The sequence below is a fragment of the Solenopsis invicta genome, chromosome 1 (assembly GCF_016802725.1).
Source record: "Solenopsis invicta isolate M01_SB chromosome 1, UNIL_Sinv_3.0, whole genome shotgun sequence".
NCBI classification, from domain to species: Eukaryota; Metazoa; Arthropoda; class Insecta; order Hymenoptera; family Formicidae; genus Solenopsis; species Solenopsis invicta.
This window is the reverse complement of record NC_052664.1, coordinates 23406763-23427615: the sequence shown is the minus strand read 5'-3', so window position 1 is coordinate 23427615 and position 20853 is coordinate 23406763. Positions and strand designations below refer to the sequence as shown.

The window sequence follows — 20853 nt, the reverse complement described above, 5'->3', positions numbered from 1 at the left end:
AGTTTCCGGCGCGTTGATTGCCCAGGAAATTATTTGTGCGTGTGCAGGACGCACGTGTGGAGCGCGGCCCGACTATGTACGCGCTCAAGGCTATTCGCAGATGGAGATATTTCGCAGTCACGTATATGGTGGTGATAATTGTCTCACGCTGACGCGCGTGCTCCCTTCGAGCTTTGTTCGGGATACGAGGTTCCTTTCTTCCGCCGGGATCGTCGCCGCGTCGCTTTGTCGCTACGGAAACGTTAAACGGCCGCGCATCGGTCCAGCGAATCCGAAGCCGGATTTCATTTCGTCCGGAAATGCAAACGTCATATTTAACGAATAAAATGCGATGTAATAAATGGCACTTGCCGTAACGTAATGCACGAGATCTCCGGACGTTACACGCGATTCCAGGATGATCATCATTACCGAGATATAAAATATCTCTTACGCATTTCGTGTCGCACCGTGCCACACCGTTAGCCGATCTACCTGAACTTTCCATTCGGGTAGATCTAAAGAGTTAAAAACTACTTGAATCGGTCGTGGACATAAAAAAAACGAGACTTTCAAAAATAGAAAAAAAATCAAGCGTTATCTATTGATTGCGTCTAGACAGAACTTTTTTTTTATTAAAAATTACACAATACTGTCGGTCCAGCCTTGACGCAGTCCTCGAGAAGACTGGGATCCGCAGACGCGACGAGTTTGCTCGCATCTGTTTGCAAAATCCGTACGAGCGTGCACATGTAATAATTGCGCATCGCTTGTCGGTACTTTGCGAGTGCCGCGGCTATATCAATTTATAGTGTATCGATGCACCATCGTAATAATCGACATTATATAATCGCGTCATAAATCATAAATCATACGTAGGTGCGCACGCCGCTGAGAGTGTGCCTCTCATTAGAATCACGGACGCGGCGGGACGGTTGCATCGCTCGCGCACGAAATGATTTCTCTAAACAGCCCGCGGCTGTGGATAATAGTGAATCGCCGGGCCCCGGCATCGGTGAGAGTTTCTTTTCTTCGACTTTATGACGCGGGTGAATTAACGACAGACATCAGTGTGCTTATTTGTCACCAATTTGCTTTGTCGTTAGTTTGCGCTCTGCTTCCTCCGCTTCCTCCATTGATATTCGGATCTCTTTCGATATATGTATGTACTTTTCTTCTCGATCCTTGCTTTCTATTTCTTTACTTAATAGTTCCACACTTGAAGCTCGATAAAACTTGATGAAAGTAACATTCTCGTCACAATCGTTATGGAATTTGTTATGCTTAATAGAAATTATTTTCGAAATCAACGGGCGCAAAAACATATCGTAGAATACGCAAAATAATACGTGACAAAATTTTGTTTGACTTTGAATTTAATGTTGCAATGAAAGTTCTTTTGCGATTAGATAGTGGAGCATATATGAGCGGGGGAATGTTGGTTACTTTGACACGCGCGCTAATTTTTCTTGGAATTTGTAATTAATATTTAATTGGATAGATTTGCATTAGACTTAATCGTTATTTATGATTGTTGAAGACATGATTCTCCACGACTGTGAAGCGCATCTTGAGCAATTTCTATAAGAATGGAGAATTGTGATTAATAATAAACGAGAAAGAGAGAGGAAGAGAAAAGAAGACTATCGTTTTATATGCCTAATATTAATGAACTCTGGCGTTGCACGTGACATGCGCCAATTTTAATGTGTACTATCTGCAAGTCATGAACATATATCAATTTGCTATCTGTACATCTAAATGAACATTTCAAGCTACGTCATTGCTCAATCATCGAGCGTGTATATTGATTGTAAAGGCATTTCGTCAGTCTATTTCCTAATTAGCATACTTTTCATTTGTCATATATTCCTTTTAATTTTGAAAAAATAACCCCCGAAGCAGGTAGCTTCACTTGCTATTAATACCCTATTATAATTAATTTATTACAATCATTCGACGGGGGTATCGCTATTTGATAATGTTAACGATATCGTTACTTCTTCAACATTAGAATTGACATTTATACATGACATTATGTAAGCGATTATTACGCGAGATAATGCTATTAACTCGATTTAAATAGCTTTCTATATAATGCTGGTAATCATATCTCCAGAAATTATATGTCGCGGTGTACATCTCATCAAGGACCTTCAACACACGTCTTATCCATGTTGTGTCCATAAAAAGTTCTAATACGCAAGAGTTCCTTTCTTTTTTTTATCAGTGTAATAATACGCCTCTAATAATGAGAAATTAAACTTGTTTTCGAGCTTTCAAGGCTAATTGAAGGACGAACGTATCGCCGTTCGTGTAATAAATCAACATCAGTCCAACGCCGCATTAAATACTATTATCGCTGCTTTTTTTTTAAATTTTGCACACTTGCTTTTTGTATATCGTTCACTAATACTCTTTCCGCAGTAACAAGCGTCATCATTATCTTAAGAATCGGCTCGTTGAGAGCATGAAAGATCAATGGAGCGCGCATCTCGAGAGACGAGCCGTTCTGTTTGGAGAAACATGTTGACGGGACGAACTTAGGCAACACGAGAAAGTAGCTGGATCAAAAGAGATGTTCTCGTTCCCTTTTCCTCTCCTTTTATTTTTTAATCCACGATCTTATAATGAAAGGTTCGTACGACCGCTCATTCATCGACGGGCTACCGATTAAATTGGAGCACAGCTGCTTCGCCTTAACATATCATTACATTGTTATTTCTTTATTTCTTTTACCGAATTCAATTAAAGTACTGCATTCAGCCTTCATCAGCTTCATCCTAGATCTCAATTTGTAGTGAATTCGTTTTTTAATTGAATTGTTTGTCAATTGAATTAATTATCTATGCACTTTTTGAACATTTAACTGCACATTCATTCAATCGTATCTTGATTATTATTATCCTTTGGCATTAACCTTCAGTATTATTCTTTGGCACAGACGAATTCAATATTTCAGTAATGACAGGATGAGAATTTAAAAAAAAACGAACTTTCTGGTTTAGACATTACAAATATAAAAGAATTAATAAAGACTGTTTGATATTTGCGTGTAAATTTTAGATATTGCTCCACAGGCGAATCGAGACACTTGCCTCAATTTGATTATTTTGTTGATATGGTTTCTCTAGAGACGAAGTATTTAAGTTATAGACTAATAAAACCGCAGTGATAAAGCCGATCTATCTTTTCTCCGTCTTTATCTAATTTTTATTTAACATTTGAAAATTCGTGCAAAAGATGATGACATTGTGGCGAAATAATATTAAACAAGATAATTTTTATATACATTACGGAACTAATTGTTCGAACAATTATTTTCGTAAGCGTGTATCTCTTCGTTAATAGCACAACTACGGATTCGTCATTCGTTTCTATGGCACACTTAAAAATAATTATACAACGTTTGTGCGACAGTCTAATGGGCTCTAGATGCGACTTTAATGACGGTATTGTGCTCAGGTTTGATTAATTTTGACGTGCAATCGCGTTATCGACGAATGTAACGACTTCCTGAACTTCCCTCTCTACCGGACGTGCAGTCTGCATATTATCGCGTGTCCGCACGTGGTTCTCGCGACCACACCGATTTTCTCAGAGAACCGAGAGAGCGTGTACATGCCCACCTATGGTGGAACTGTGGCGTTTCGCCATCGTTGCAGTTGCTTCATTATCGACGGCCAACGTGTTTCGGTCCTCGCAGCAGCCGTCCCAGCCTCCTCTCGATCGCTTCCGTTGGAATGAAAATTACACCTGGGCTGGACCTGCAATTGCCATTATAGTTGCCGAGGATACGCCAGAACGCTGCTACCGTACCGGCGAGCGAACGTGAATCGCACACGCGTGTCTTTTTCTCAGGCGCTGGAATTAATAGCTCGTCTACAGGGAACGCGGTAAAATCATCCGCGGCAAGTACAATGCTGGACATGAGCATTTAAGATTACGACGTAGCCAAAGTTTGTCGTAATCAGAGAAGTGGCCTCGAGAATATTACCTCTTGTTAATGTCACTCTTCTACGAAATTGAGTTTCACGAAGCGGAAAGATAAAGAGAGAGAGAGGGGGGCGGGAAGAAGAAAAAGCGACAGCGATTTATAACACGAGGTCTGTAATGAATGCGGCGTGTCACCGGGCATCGCTTTTAGCCTCGCATTAGCATTGCTACATTTCCTCGTACATACAGGTGTATTTTTCCGCGCACTGGAATAAGCGCGCGAACGATTAATTTCTTCCTCGGCTATCGCGTAGTCGCGCTTGTTGTGACTCCTTGTTGTAACGCGAAAGAAATCCCATAACGAGATAAGGGGAGAAGGCAATTGACGGCGCGGCGGTCGGCTGAATGGTGGATGCAAGCCCCGGTGAACAGAGAGGGCTCTCTCTCTCTCTCTGTGCGCTTCGCACGAGCGAATCCCCGCCTTCGTATCGTCTTTAGACCATTGTTGTTTATGATCTATCTCGTTAGACATTCTATGAACCGCGGCTCTATGACAGGGAATACCTGGCCGCGATCAAAACCGGCCGCACAACGTCGTTGTGCAACGGCCGTCGTTGTGCAGAACGCAAGTTTTGCGTTACTTAACCGCCGACTGAGATCTTTCTTTGATCGAACCGAGACTCGCGAGCGAGCGGCGAATCTAATCTCGCGAGTATCGCATCTTTTGTCAGGATCTCCGACGCATCGGTACATTCATCTTCGATGTTTCCTCTCCCCTTTTTTCTCTCTTTCACAGAGGATTCCCTTATTTATTATCGTGATTGTCGATTTTAGCGAATACTTCTGTAGACTGTAATCGCCATTTTCCCATGAAAACTTGTTTTTTTTTCTTTTCGGTCGGACGGATATAAACGGATTTTACTTATGAAAATTTTTTGAGAATCCTATTTCAGTAAGGGAATTTTATTTCGACAAGTAATCGATTTTTACGTCGAATTTTCGAGTAGAACTGCGCGTATTACTGACGCAACGATATCATCTAGAGGTTTCCATTCAACCTCGTTTCAACAAACGATTAGCCAACAATCCTGATGAACCAAGTCATACAAATAGATGCGCATTTATCGCGCTGACGGACGACGAAACCTTTCCGCACCGATTTCACCTTGCGGATCGTATTTATCTTATTTAACAAGATCCCCCACTCGCGTGAGCTATAAAATAGAAACGGCGAGCGGCACACTCCAGCCAAGAGACTCTTGTTGACGGCTAAGCGACCGCTTATTGTCATCACCTTTGACTCTCGACAATGTTACTGCACTTAGGGACGGTTGTAAAGTTGCAATATGTTGTTCAAACGCTAACGTCTAGTGTGCGACAGCTTCGTCTTTTACGGCGAAAACTACCTGTCGGCCTGTTGCTCAGCAGCCGACGGCGATGAGATGAGCAGCTGATATCCGCGCGGCTGCATCGATTTATTACTTTTCCACGCTATCGACTTCGAAGTGGAATTTAATTAAGCCGCCCACGGCTCACGACTCGCGGTCGATGGTTTTACGAGTCGAGCTCGCTCGTCGATGAGCATATTCGCGTTTCCCAATAATCCTCTCACGAACACGCGTTTGAACTGCCTCCTAATTAGGATTAAATAGAAGCGATTATGCAAATCGGGATTTGCTTACCACGGTCTTACACTCGTCGCCTAGTTACGCTCGTTAGGATCATAAATAAAATCTCATAAATAAATCTCAGGTGTCGTTTACTTACTCGCACTTTACTCACGGTATCGTTTACTTACTTGTTGAAATCGTCATTCTTATCCATCGTGATAAAATCATCAATTGCATTGGCAATTTTCGCGTGACGTTATCAAAATTTAAATTTCTCTACTCAACTACCGTGTAATGAGGATAACTGATAATGATGATGTACACGCATGTTTAAGATTCATATGTAATAAGATTATAATATGTATTATCGAGCGATTAGAAATTTTTCTAACGATGTTGCTTTAGTTTTGCTTCATACGTGTAACCTGTTTTTAATGATATACGATACATCATGTTACATCTTGTATTTGAAAATTACTTAATATTTGTATCCCGACAGGTTAAAAACTTCCATTTAACTAGACGTAACATTCTGAGATCATTCAGAGAAATAAGGAATGTTACCAAAGTATTACGTAATGATTGAATAGTTAGTTGAGATAGTTAGCCCATACCTAACAGGAAACATAAGCACTTTATTCCTGCTACAAATGTAGCACATTTTTTTTTAAACGTGGGCCTGTGAACGTACATATATGTTCAAAAATAATAAGAAAATTTTTTATCTTATCCTAAAATATTAATGTTCAAAGCCTGTATACATTTCGAACTGGTTTTAAAATTCAAATTACAATTCGTTCCATTATCATTATAAATACTATTCAGATAAATAAATCTTTTATTTGCAATTTAGACATATTTTATATCTCTTATTTTCAATAATGTTTGATAGAAAATTTAGAATTTTGAAAGATTGTCATCAGCGACTTCTTTCGTTAAAAAAAAAAACTTTAAGAAAACTTTATTAAACTATTTAAAGCCAATTATGTAGCACTTTATCTCAGTATTGTCGCACAGCTTTTTATATATTTCTCTAAAAAGAATAATCTAAAACTACGTTATTTTATAATAAACGCGAGAGAGAATTATTTTTATATTTTTCTAATTAGAGAAATCTAAAAATCTATTATTTTGAATGCGGAGAAGACCAATTTACTCTAAATAATTCTTATTTGCTTATTCTGCTCACAACACTTCGGTTTGAAACAAGAGGAAAAAAATTCGTGTTGCGAGCCGAGTCTTCTCATAGGTTTCTTCGGAGATGTTTCTCGGAACAGACGCGCAAGAACGCGAAGACGTAAGAACGTAAAGTGCTTCCTGTGTCATGGTCGCGCGTGATTCAGGCTGCTGTGTAATCGAGAGACTTCAGACGGTATTAAACGGTTGCGAGCGGTATATATACGAACTATGCGCGTTGCACGGACAAACTTGGAACATTATTATGGGATCCTAACATTGCACAAGTTATCGTCGATCTGCAATTATTAATCGAGGAGCAAACCGCATGACGTTCCGTTCCGTTCCGCGACGCGCTGCGCTCGCAGACTGAATTTGCGATAGCGTGTTGACAAATTATCTAGCGTTATTTTCTTGAGCACTATCCAAGGTCCGAGAGCTACGGCGATGGCAATTTTATGAAAAAGACACTCGAGTGCGTATCAAGTGCGACGTTGCTCGAAGAGAAGCGGAGCACATCTCGAAGTGTACGGCGCACGTGATTGTTATCTCGATAACTCATGTACTCGTAGACGCAATTCGCTGCTGAATACATTTCAACAAAGTTATCCTTCGCTAGAATTCTATTTCGTTTAGCGTTCCCGAAACGGGACGAAGGAGGAGATATCTTTGTTTTGTCTATTTCATCCAATACCGCGTCAATATCTCTCTCTACTCCTTGGTTCTTGTCAGAGCGTAGTGATCCCTCAACGTATTTCTGTGGTGTGCACTTTTCACAATTGACACAGATATAATATATAAGACCTACAATTTAAATGCCGATTTCGAACAGGGCCTAATTTAGAGTGGTTCTTTTGGCAAGATATTCTCGGTTTGCTATTGCCTTCCAAGAGATAGCGATCGAATCAGAGAGCTTTTGACCAGTGAGATTTGAACCCGGATCTTCGGCACGGACAGCAGAGTGTCAATATATTACACAAGAATTAAAAATGAGCGTGTCGACAAGGAGATCAATCGTGATTCATTCAAGTTTCATGTATCCGCTTATTCCTGTCACGATATTATCAAATTGCCCGACATGGTAGGAATAATTAAGCGCCGAAATACACGACAATAAAAAAATGAGCGTGCCATGACAATGAGATCGATCGTGATTCATTCGAGTAGTCTCACAAATCCGCCTACGCGATTATCAAATTACTCGACGTGGTAGGAATAATTAAGTGGCGATGGAGAGACCAGTGTGATTGTCCGTCCGATGAGTGAGACGATTTCGCAATTCACACGGCAAAAGGTTACAGCAGCAGACGATAATTATACGTTTTGCACTACAGATGCCGACCCCGACTGATTGTGAGTAAAATAAGCGAAGCCTGAGCTATCCTCATTAAATAAATTAATAATACGTTCATAAACCGTTACTAGAATCGAGATAAGTGTTCGAGATAGCAACATTGGACGGTTAGAAATGCGCGCAGCACTTAGGCGTCTCTAAACGACGTTCTCTAACGACGCGTACGTGCCGCCGTTGGTACTTGACGAACTGAACCATAACTGTCTTTCGAAAACTATGCGTTTCGCGATAGATTCGCGAGATTTCAATTAAACGCGACCGTAAATTCGCCGATTACATCAAGTCTCGGATTACGACGACGGGCACAGTTTCTATTATACCCTGCATTCACATACACACTTGTGTCTTATCCGGAATATACGATCTTGTTAATTTTCCTAATTGTTAACATTTAAAAATGACACGATATTTCAATCCATGAGTTTAAGGACCGCTAAATAAGAGGATAGATAAAAGGATGACATCGAATAAAAATCTAACATACGTGTGTGAAAAGGCATAGTTCACAAAATGTTTTCATGAAACTGAACAGGGCTTCCAAACTGTCATATATTTTAGATGGTCACTTAGATGAACCTCTTAGGAATCGTAAATTTTTTTCAGAGTACTTTTTTTTAGTCACAATTTATTTAAAATAAATTGTAAAGAAATCAAAGTCACGCATTTTTATCAAAAATCGACAGTTCCACTTTTCTGAGTGATTCGTATCAGAGGATGCAACAAACAGTAGTCATCTAAAACAGTTCGAAGACCCTGGTTTACAAATGCAGCTATTAAAACGTGAACTTGAGACTATACATATGTTAAAATATATATAATAAAATAATTTATTCGCTTATCTAACAATTTTTTTATTAAATTGGTGGTTAAAATCTGCATACCTACAGGTTTATTACCTCAAACACTACAAATTATATCACTATCTCATAAATTGTGTGAAAGTATTGATAACAATTTTTACCTACAATTTAAATATATTTTATATCCCTCGTTTTCAATAACAATTACTAAAAAAAGAAGTTGAAATTTTACGAGTATCATCAATTTACGATGAATTCATCGAAAATAGGTAAGGTTTGCGTAAAAACGTCGCGTTTGTAATAATTAGTTGTAATCCATGATGCAAGAGTATGCACTAGCGAATGAAAATATGTAGAATACACTCGAATTTCGAAGTAGGAGCACAAGATTAAAATTTTCCGCAATTAACAATGCTCGAGGTCGGTCTTCCTACAACGGTACTTCCGCTAAAAAATAACTGAGTCTCAATCAGGCGAAAGAAAAGGAAGAAAGAGCGAACATGTCTGAAGATTCTGCGAGAGGAAGAAAAGGAAGACAGTATTATTGTCCCGCAGATATTCCCAGGTATGAAAATATACATTCAGAAAAAAAGGGACGATACTCGTCGTCTTAACGTAATCCGTATAAAACCCATACTTAACGTATCCGCTAATATCAGGCCCATGGAGCAACGAGGAGGGAACGCACGGTTGATGCGCGAGTCACGGCGATACACGGAGATCGTGTATCCGCCGACACACGTCGTTTCTTTTTATCCTCAGTCTCTCTCTTCTCTTGTGCCTCTCGCTGACATCATTTCAACGTGTTACCAAATTGTTCGACTAACACCGACTGCCAGGACCGTTACGCGTTTGTTCCTTCTCCCCCCCCCCCCCTCTTTCTATTGTGGCTTCTTCCGAAACACTAATTCATAAGCTCGACAAGTCGACCTATTTGATGATCACGGAAATTGATTATGCGTTTGACCCGTCGGATCGAGGCATTGACGCGGATCGATACCGGCAATCATAGATAATGCGGACAACTTGTTTACTTTCTCCCCTTCGCTCGTCCGCGATGCTGCAGCGTGGCGAAGACGTGGACGACGACGTCTTCCGTGCATGAATATCAAAGCTGCGTGTAACTCTGTATTCTCGAGCGACGTGCGCCCTCGGCGTTACAACTCGCCGCACAACTTGCCGCGTCGCAATCGCCGTTTTACGTTTCGACGGGTAACGAAACGAACAACGGCACAGGCCGTGTCGCGTCGCGTCGCGCCGCAGGAGCGATAGAGCGGCGGGAATGGTACGCCCGGCAAAAATGCCGTGTGAGATATCTATCGGTTAGATTTATAGAGCCGTCCTCGTGTATCTGTCATAACACGCTGACATTAACTCGCTGAATGACGGTGCATTTAGTCGAGACCCCGGCGATGTATCAAGCGAAACGCAGCGATAGTTAGCTGATATTAAGACAATAAATATTCCACGATGAATTTCTCTGTTCGCAGAAGAGAGACTTTATTTTCCTTTTTATTATGCCATTTAAGTTATAGATACAATATTGCGTTTCTTACACATTCAGCAGACAACTTTCCCTTAAATAGAGGTTCTTTGTATCGCGGAGAATTGCGTTTCTCTTGATTAGTAAAAAGACGAAAAAGGTTTCAGGTTTTGTCTATGAAACGTCTCTCGTTCAGCGGTCTTCCTCGTTTCCAAGACATAAAATTTCGACGCGAGATACATCCCTCGTGCGTTGGCGAAGATGAAGAGCCCCAGCGAGTTATAAGTTGACCATCTCTTTGCCATGTAATAACGCGCTTTGTCCGGGCCCCAAGGCACGATATTAAGCATTCCAGGGCAACGATGCAATAATGCGGGGCTATCCGATGCATAGGAGCTAAAACAGAGAGGAATGGTACCGGCGAATTTAAAATATTCGCCGAAGATATTGCCCTGATCACGGTTACGCACGCAAATACACGTATAGACAGAGAGCGAGAGAGAGAGGGGGGGGGGGAGATTATATAACATAATTTCGGATCGGGATCTTTGGTTCTGGTATTTCTTGCTCCACCGAGTCGCGAATCTCTCACTTTGACCTACGAGAATGGACTATACTGCAGTTTTAACTGGATTATTGCATTCCTTCGCCCGCTGGACGAAATTGATTATTATCGTTCTGTCGACGAGAACGAAAATGGCCGAGATTGGGATAAATCGTGAGAAATCCCGTGACATCGATCGACGTATCGCTCTTCATCCATTTCTCATTCCCAGAGTATAACGAACTCCATTAATAAAACTCGTTTTGACGCTCGTTAGATGAAAAAGTTGAGCTAGCCCGATAACTCCTGGAAATCTTTCCTCGGCTCATTAAAGCTATTAAGTCGCGCCATTACACCGATTGCTTATCAACGTAACAGGAGGAGTTCCTAACGGTCGCACCGGGTGTGCGAGCTGAAAATCCTATCGACGCGAATCAGCTATGAATAATGCCAGGTATTCATTCATTCGTCGAGATATTCCAGCGACCTTGTGATCAATATGTGTCGGCAATATGTCCAACGCAATGTAGTTGATTAGCATACACCAAACGTCTACTAAATAGGATAATTTAGTGATACGCGAAAAGTCTTTTATTATCTTTTTTTATTATGAGCAATTAAGTATCTCATTCATCTATCGTTTCATTGATCTACCGTTTCACGTTCTACGATTTTCTTGATTTTGTCTATGGAGATAGAGTTCCTAGTTTTATTTTACTTTTATTTCCTGCGCGAGCGATCTATTTTATACATCTATTCTTAAAATTTGATGCCAAATGAACGATTCTAATCTTATTAATATTCTTAATAGAACTAAATATCTTACAGGTATTGTCTGCTGTTTTTATTGACATTTTAAGATTTTATCAATGCGCTGGTCTCATCTGTAGATAGTTTTGTCTATTTTATTTTACGTTTATTTCTTCATTTTGTTTTTTTTTATGAACATGATCCATTTTACAGAATACGATACATATGAATTGGATCTCGGTATTCTTGGTAATTTTAGGGCCACTCTAACAATTACATTTTTTTATTTTGCAGATCTGAAACCTTCGGACAGGAGCGAGAAGGCTATGTTGTCCGGAAACGCGCAACCGTCGGACGTATTCTGTTCGGTCCCAGGACGATTATCGTTACTAAGCAGCACCAGCAAGTACAAAGTTACGGTAGCGGAGGTTCAAAGACGACTGTCGCCGCCGGAATGTTTGAACGCGAGTCTTCTCGGTGGCGTGTTACGAAGGTAAGAGACTATTTTTTAAAAGCGAAACGAATCCCGCGTACAGAAACGAATGCGTCGATCGTTCGCGTTTCCTCGTCGCGATAATTCGATGAAAGAGAGATTCGTTGATTCGCAGATACGATAATTCTCTTTCCTTTTTTCTCCCTGGCAAAATTCTCCGAGCCATTCTTTCGGCAGAGGAAAGAGAGAGAAAGAGCGATTCATTCATCCGTTTTTAATCACGCGCGTGTTTCGGACCCTCGGGCTCTTGGCAACCTATAAGAAACCGTTAGACTAATTTGGTATTACACGCAAGAGATTGAATGTCGTTGTCGTGAGAATCAACGCGGCTTTCGCCGGATGGAGATCAAAGATGTTCCGACGCTATACCGGAATCGCGAAAATTACAGAAGAAACGCCAACTAAATGTTGCCGATCTAAAACAATATAATAGCGATTTCGGCTGGAGCGCGCACCGATTGCATATTTCAAGTGTCGGTGCAACTTGGGTGTTCAGCTGATCAAACACCTGATTCTTCACTGGTGCCTGCGTGTTCGTTTGGGCTCGGTACACCGCACAGGTGCATATTGAGTATGCACAAAGTGACTCTCACAAAATAGTCGGAGTAGTTGTAATCGGTAACGTCGGTAATTCGGATAAAACCGTCATAATGCAACCCTGCACGAGTGTACGCATTACGCACATTTGCATCAGCTCCACACAGATGGTACATACCGATGCAGACCAGCTGAAATCGCTGCAAGAGAGAGGCTGTGTCTAGTCTTCGTGTATTGATACGAATCTCTCGTGGATTCGCTGGCGGGCTGTGCTTTAAAGCGTCTATCGTATGTGTGAGGAATGAAAATAGGGCTCGATCGCGATTTCTCATGAATATTCCATCGCGCGCGAGGCGAGGCGAGGCGAGGCGACGCGAGATAATGAGTGCAGCATCGCGCCTCCTACGGAGGCGCATTGAAGATGCAACAATCCGCGGTCCCGGATATATCGTGCTCTGTTATAGCTCGCCGCGGTTATTGCGGCCACGCGTGAGAAATGAAATACGAAACACACGGCGTTACACATTACCGCCGACATTTCCGGCCGCCGTATCGAGGTAATCGGTATAACTGACACGGCGCGCGATCGGGACAATGTGCGCGCGTAAAAGACCACAAGACGCTCGATGTTACATGGCTTTATCCGCGGGACTAATTAATAAACTCGCGCGTTCAGCTCATCCGGCCCTCTCATGCACAGACAGTCACCTGATTTATAGACGCTCCTCATGAGAGAGCACCCCGCCTTTATCTGATTCGCCGTTTTATCCGGTTAGAGCACCGCTCATTGCGCAATGCTTTATCACCAAAGGCGTGGATAAATCGCCGTGCAAGCGGCCAGATATATACTTCCACGCACTCCTTACTTTTCGCACCGGCTCTCTCTCTCTCTCTCTCTCTCTCTCTCTCTCTCTCTCTCTCTCACACTCATAAAGCATCACGAAATTACCGTTGAAGCATCAAAATCGCGCCCGCTTCGCTCCATTACTTCGAAATCTTCCGGGAGAATACACACAATAGGAAAATTCACAATGTCGCAAACAAGTTCGAAAAAAAGACTTTATTGTACAGCATACTAATTTATTAGACGTTGAATGTATCCGATTAAACGATAACTATATTTTTTTAATAATTTTATACAAAAAATTTGCATAAAATATGATTCAAGGATTTCCTACAAAAACCAAACAAGTCCAAAAAATTAAATTTTCAAGAAACAAAAAATTTCTCATTTTTAAATCGTTTTATATCAATATAGTAAAGAAATATGATAATTTTTTTTTGAACATGTAATGGGTATAAAAACAAAGTTGTAGGTTTCAATTAATATTTTGAGGACCCATTTAAAAGAAAAAATAAAAAACATATGTAGATTTATTTGCGAGAATTTTGTATTTATTACTAATTTATTTTAGTGACATTTTACATTTACCTTTTTTTTTATAATATTAATAATGAAACGCGTAGGAAGAAATATTAAATAAAATATAAATCAATAATTTTTTCGCTTTTTATTTACAAAAGTTTTCAAGTTGCTCTTAACCAACATCCTTTTATATAATATGTCTTTTTGCTCCATAAATATGGTTTTTTTCGAATATATAATATGAACAAAGATTAGATTTTATGATTTAAATTTTACTTGAGGATTAATATTTTGAGAAATCCGTAAAAAAAAACCTGTGGACATGTTTGATTTTTGCCAGAAAATTTATATTTACAACCTATTTATATTTTCCGTTTCTTATTTAATTTTCGCCGGAATATAACCATTCATATTGTGATGATAGAGAATAATTTGTTGTCACAATTTAGATTTAAAAAAAAATGGATTTGTTTGATTTTTATAAGAAAATTTTCAACTATAGTTATTATTGACATTAGAAAAAGGAAATATCTTCCTTTTTATTCGAATTAATCAAGGAGCTTTATCTAGAATCAGAATTAATTCTACATTATTCGTCATAAAATATGTGTCTAAAGAAAAGTGATGCGCACTTTCCGCGATAAAAGATCGCGTATCGCGCTAATCGTTCCGCGACCGGAGTGACAAAGCGCGGAAAATCTTTTTTTTTATCGCGGCGCGGATCGCTAATAAAACGGACCGATGATCCGTACCGCCGATGCAAATGAGACATTAATAACTCGCGCGGCTGCGAATGTCAATTCTTCGAGACGTGCGAGAGAGTAAGCGAGCGAATGCGCCTCGAGGCGAGCGCGGTATCTCGCACCGGTCGCGACGTTATAATTCATCCGTTCGCATAGCGATGTGACCGATAATTACACGCACGTTGGGCCGAGACTCGCCACCATAGATTCTCTCTCTCTCTCTTTTTCTCTTTTTCTCTCCTCTCCTCTACGCTCCTTTTGTCTCTCCCACCTTGTTCTCGGTCTCGTTCGCGCGGCGACCCGGGTCCACGAGGGTCCAGGATCGTCGCTCGCAATACATATGCCGCGAGAGATCGTCTCGCGAAGATCGATTGCGCCGTACCGCTCGTGTATGTACGCGAGCATGCCTTTGTCGAAGGTCCGCGCCTTCCGTTTTTGTCTTTTCACACCGACCGATTTTCAATCGCCCTGAGCTCTATTTTGCAACATACGCTTTGCATGCTCTATTTATTTTTCTCGTTGTACACGCACGCAAGCCTTGTCCTCCGTGTACATATAAATCAAGTACCAGTGTCCCGGTACCATTTGTTACGTCTACTAGAAATATCGTGAACTCGCGATCGTAAGATTCGTCGGATAAGCGAGCCGGCAATAACACTGTCAATTGGCTTCTTTATTAAGAGACGGGATACGTAAATACAAAGTAAAAGTGTATAAATACGAGTTACAAGACAAACACGGTGAGCAAAAAAACTTGTCGAAATGATATCATATCCGAATCGATGATATCAAAACACACGAAGGCTCGCGAAAGTTGAAATAGCGTTTTATTCAGTTTACAAATGCACTATTGCGCAACATCTTTTGCGAATCGTTGTATAAAAAAATATTACATGTGTTTCGAATGCGTCCCGCGTATAATTTTTTCTCGCGCCTAACTTGTTATTCCGAGATGTGCGACCTTCGAATTTGCGACGTGAAACGGCCCGTTGGGCGCGATCTATCCGACCTGAAATTTACCTGGGCCTAACGAAACCTTCACCTGCTCTGTAAATTGCTGTCGAATACCGACAGGCTTCCACGATTGGCCACCATCTGCTTGGAAGACGTGCGCAAGGTCGCCAAGCCTCGTGAACAAGACTGACTTCCGCCGTTAGGACAGAAGTTTCGTCGTTCTAGAATCTACTCTGTTTTTCTGTATACGTACGTCGTGATGTATTCAAATTAGAATGAGATTATGCGCACATTGATTATTACGTAAGTTACAAACACGATAACAAACACTGCAGTTAAGTTTCACTTTTGCGACAAAAAAAAATAAAATTGGCGTGGAGAATCGATCGCGTATTATTCTCTGCGTGTGACTATCATTAAATCTGTTGGTCGTAGAAATAAAACGCTGATTTATCAGGCAATTTGTTCGACCTAATTTAGTTGCGCGAACAACATATTATATTCTTGATTGACTAGATAATAAAAAGTTCAAAACAGTTTTTTGAACCATCAGAAGGTTATATTCAGATACTATTTAACGTAATTATTATTACCAACTGTAACTACTTATCGAGTAAATTTTAATTGTAAAAAATTTCATTTGATTTTTATGGAAGATAAAAAAATCTAAAAATATAATTTAAATTATTAGTATCAGTAATTTATATTATTATTAATATAAATTTATATTATTAATTACTTTAGAAGACAAATAACATGTAAATTAAATCTCGATTTTGAAGAATTAATAAAGAATTCTAGAAAATTAACAACGTACGATTAATAAATATCAACAATATTGAAATAAATATGTCTTTTAGAATATATCTTTTAGGTTCTAATTTTTTATATATTAAATATAAAATAAAAAGGAGAGGTAGCCAAACTTTAAAGTAAAAAACTTTATTTGATCTTTATGGAAAATAGAAAAATCTAAAAATATAATTTAAATTATTAGTATTAGTAATTTATATTGTTATTAATATAAATTCATATTATTAATTACTTTAGAAGACAAATAACATGTAAATTAAATCTCGATTTTGAAGAATTAATAAAGAATTCTAGAAAATTAATAACGTACGATTAATAAATATCAACAATATTGAAATAAATTTGTCTCTTAGATTTTAATTTTTAATATATTAAATATAAAGTAAAAAGGAGAGGTGGGCAAACCTAGAGTATTTTGCAGTAAATTATCTGTAACATTGGCATACGCATACATTATACTTTATTATTAATTATAATTCCACCTCATTCTCGCGAAACGGACGATACGGAGGATATTTGAATGAGCCTTGATCATAAAGTCCTTCGGTTTTCTAACGTCGCGTGGCATCCGTAGACGATTAACGATGCCAGACGTTCGAGGATGTCTCGAGCAATCAGGGGAGCAAGGGATCCGCCATTCAAAATCTTCCTATCGGTGGAATCGGCGTCGAGGGTTGCGAATCTCGCGGAAATCTTTACAGAGAGCGATGCGTCTGAGTGGGACGAGGATTCTTCTCGAGACAAATCTCCGGTAATGAGTCGCAGCATCGTTCTCGTCACGTACCAAGGTACGACGACAACGGCGATCGTTAAGTATCGAGAGTTCGATCCGGTCGCACGATCATTTTCCGCGGTCAATTAAATTTGTTGAAATTCTTTCGCGGGATCGGGACATGTGAAATTGCCCAGCAAAATTGTCTGCTTGATTTGCATGCGATCGATAACGATTATAATGTTGCTTGAAACCAGTTTTATAATTTGCATGCGTCTACATATTGTTTGATTACGACTCGTCGTGCGGATCTGTATGGGCGGAAAGCTAGAGCGCCGCTAATGGAAAATTTTTAGCAGATCTTGAATTTTTTTTATTGCAATGCGTGATAATATAAATTAAGGTGGGAGAATTATACGAAACTACATGATCATTATACAGGATGCTCCCGGGTTGAATAAATTAAGTTAATTAAATTCTTGAAAATTATTGAAAAAAGTTTCAACGTGTTGTAAAGTGTTACCCACCTCTAACAAAAAAAAAAAAAAAAAATACAGAGCGTTGATTTATATGTTGTCTTGTATGCATTGCAACATATTTAAGATAAGAATACTACAATATTTCATGTGTACATATCTTCAAGATAAAAGTTCATCATATTGATATAAATGAAAATATGTTTTTAGTAATTATATTGGATGCAGAAATAATTATTTGTTTTCTCTTCGGTTCTGTTTAAAAGCGAATAGGTACAATGTCGCCAAATAAGACGGGAGAATGCGCGCGCGGTTCAGAGAAAACAAAACGAGCGGAACGTCCGTGGAACATAAATTCGGTGGAGCCGATATTAAAAACCCATAGCGGTAAAACGTATTAATTGCCGAGCGCGGCGAAAGATTACCGGGCGGACCGGGCCGAACCGAACAAAGGTAGGCGATACGCGTTACCGTTATAACAGGCCAAGATGATGGATGAGCAGGGTGTGTTAAGGAAAGAAGTCCCTGCTACTATCGCGTTCTCGTTGATGTTTCACGAAAAAATTTACTTCGCAGCTTCTTCTCGTCGGTGGATTAACGATATGAAGTCGCTGTCCGGCTGTAAAAGGATTAAAACACAATTTTTGATGATGCCTCGATAGACTTCGTCCAAAGAAACGCGCGATACGCATTTGATATACAAGTCAGCGTAAAGAGGACGATCACGATTTTTGGTATAGAAGCATTATATTTAACTAATAAATGTTTATTTCTTTATAAAATTTATATGGAGAAGAAAACGTTTATTTATTCGATACGATATTAGTTAAAAGCTACTTGCGTTATTCAATATCGAAAGGACATACATATTATCCTTGTATTATTTAATAAAGAGCCATTTAGCTAATGAAGCTATTTCTAAAGTTATTTAACTGAAAAATTTATCAGCACAATTTACTTCTCATTTATAACTAGCGTTTAAATTACGGTTTCAGTCTTAATGTCACGTTACCATTAAAGACTCTTTCAGAAGCAGGGAATAAGCGGCGTGTCTGATTGACCGAAATCATAATTACAGCGAAGGGTTCTTAATTTTATCGCGAAACATAAAGGCTTCATCTTTACGATCGTGCACTGGGGCGTTACGTCGTTTAATGATTAACCCAGATACATGTGTCGGAGGAGACCGCAGAATGTCGATAAAAATTCTATTCGCCTGATGTGCGTGCCCGCGCTAAGCTTGAATAGCTCACTTTGTGCGAAGAACACAGTGCTCCTTTCTTTCAGGCTCTGTCCTATTCCACAAAATGCACGTGCACGAACGGTACGAGCGCATCCTCGAGCGCGCGTCGAGCTTGCTCAATCGCCGATGACACACGTAGCTCGCGGATTATGCTAATCCAACCGTATTTCCCTCTCGTTGTCGCCATCCCTCTCGCATCTCGATTTCATCTTTTTAGAGATCACGGCGAAATGATTAATGGAGGAGTTCCGTTTCGAAATTCTCACATGCCGGAACGGGTCAAGACGTGGGCGTTTCGCATGTGTCCGACCAAGTATTTAGCGAACGGTAGAAAAATAATTGATCGATAAATATGGTAATGAACCAACTACTCCCTTGTTGTTGCAAATTTTCATGTTAGAATAAATCAAGTCAACAATTGTGTCTTGTTGACGTAACTGTTGACTTCGACTACAGTTTTTTAAATCTTTTTTTTTTTTTTTAATTTGCGGTACGTTAAATAACGAGCCAAATTTATCGAACCATACTATTATAATTTCTCTCTCTCTCTTTTTCTAATCTTTTTTTTTCTTTAAAATAATTTTGTATATATTATAATATAATTTTGTATATATTATAATATATGTAATTGTCTATCAAATATTGCCCACACAAAAATAAAAAATAAACTATTTTAAATTTTATTTTGTTTTAAAAGTAATTTTATATCAATGATATAATTTTGGTTAAAATGAGAGTAAACAATATCATAAAGATTTAAAAAATATTTTTTACTTCACGCCTCACTTGTATTTTTACTTGTTTTTAAATTCTTTCGCTTTTTTATCTTCTCTAAAATTTTCGTGGCAATCTTGGAGAGCCTTTGCGATCAATGTGCTGCAGCATACCGGTTAAAAAATTCCGGGCTACGAGTACGATGTCACTCTACGAGACCTTTAACCTAACCGAATTTAGCACTTTATACTATATATATATATCGAATGTTGGTTATATGAAACTCAAATGTAACACATGCAATTACTCCTTCGAGAAATGGAAAAAGATCTACGTGGGAATCGAAATAGATGACATGACATTTGCTATTGTATAATGTCATGAATTTTTCATCAATAAAATGATATATCGTGCTAGTTAAATGATATTAAGAAAGTTGTACGAAAAAGCTTTATATAAAAATATATGTATCTTGTATTTTCCAGGGCTAAATCCAAAAACGGCGGGCGTCTGCTTAGGGAAAAATTGGAAAAAATTGGTTTGAATCTGCCAGCCGGTAGAAGGAAGGCCGCCAACGTCACGCTCTTAACATCCTTAGTGGAAGGTGAGTGTTTATTTAATCCAAGATTCAACTACCAAATGGTTAAGAAATTAACTTAAAAAATGTTACGAATCGATAAATCTGAATATGTATTGAATACAGAATGTGGTATAGACCTCATAATAATAATTAAATAGTAATATATATCTTGATTTACGACTTCGCTAAACAGATATCATCGCGGGTATTACTATATACATAATACATGACCGTTTCTATTCCTGATTTTCAAGTTACTTTACATACGAATTTCACATACAAATTGCCGCTTTCACTAAGATGTGATCAAGGCTTCCTTTCGCTTGAAATAGAATTAGAATTTTATTCTTGAATAAGCTAATCTGAATCTTCGTTTAATTTCAACTTGACCTTAACTAACGGTATGTTGATTCGTAGTTTGAAAAATAACTTAATAGATGAGAACGACAGCCAAGAAGATTTTGACCAGAGAAAAATCGTGTTTAAATTATTAAATGAATACGCTTAAGAGAAAGCGTGCGCTTCCAGAACAGCTTGTATATACGTTTAAAATAGTGACCAATGCAAATTACTTCCTATTATCTATATGT

The 20853-nt window shown here is 39.1% G+C and overlaps 1 protein-coding gene across 9 annotated transcripts in view; it reads left to right on the top strand.

Moving 5' to 3' along the window:
• LOC105193269 (transcription factor AP-2-epsilon) overlaps positions 1-20853 on the top strand; it is a 221196-nt gene that overhangs the window by 183633 nt on the left and 16710 nt on the right. For all 9 annotated transcript variants that reach the window (XM_039447134.1, XM_039447108.1, XM_039447101.1 and 6 more), the window contains 2 exons: positions 11927-12125; positions 20169-20287. In XM_039447134.1, coding sequence (XP_039303068.1) covers positions 11927-12125; positions 20169-20287 — 318 coding nt within the window. The remainder of the gene's footprint in view (positions 1-11926; positions 12126-20168; positions 20288-20853) is intronic.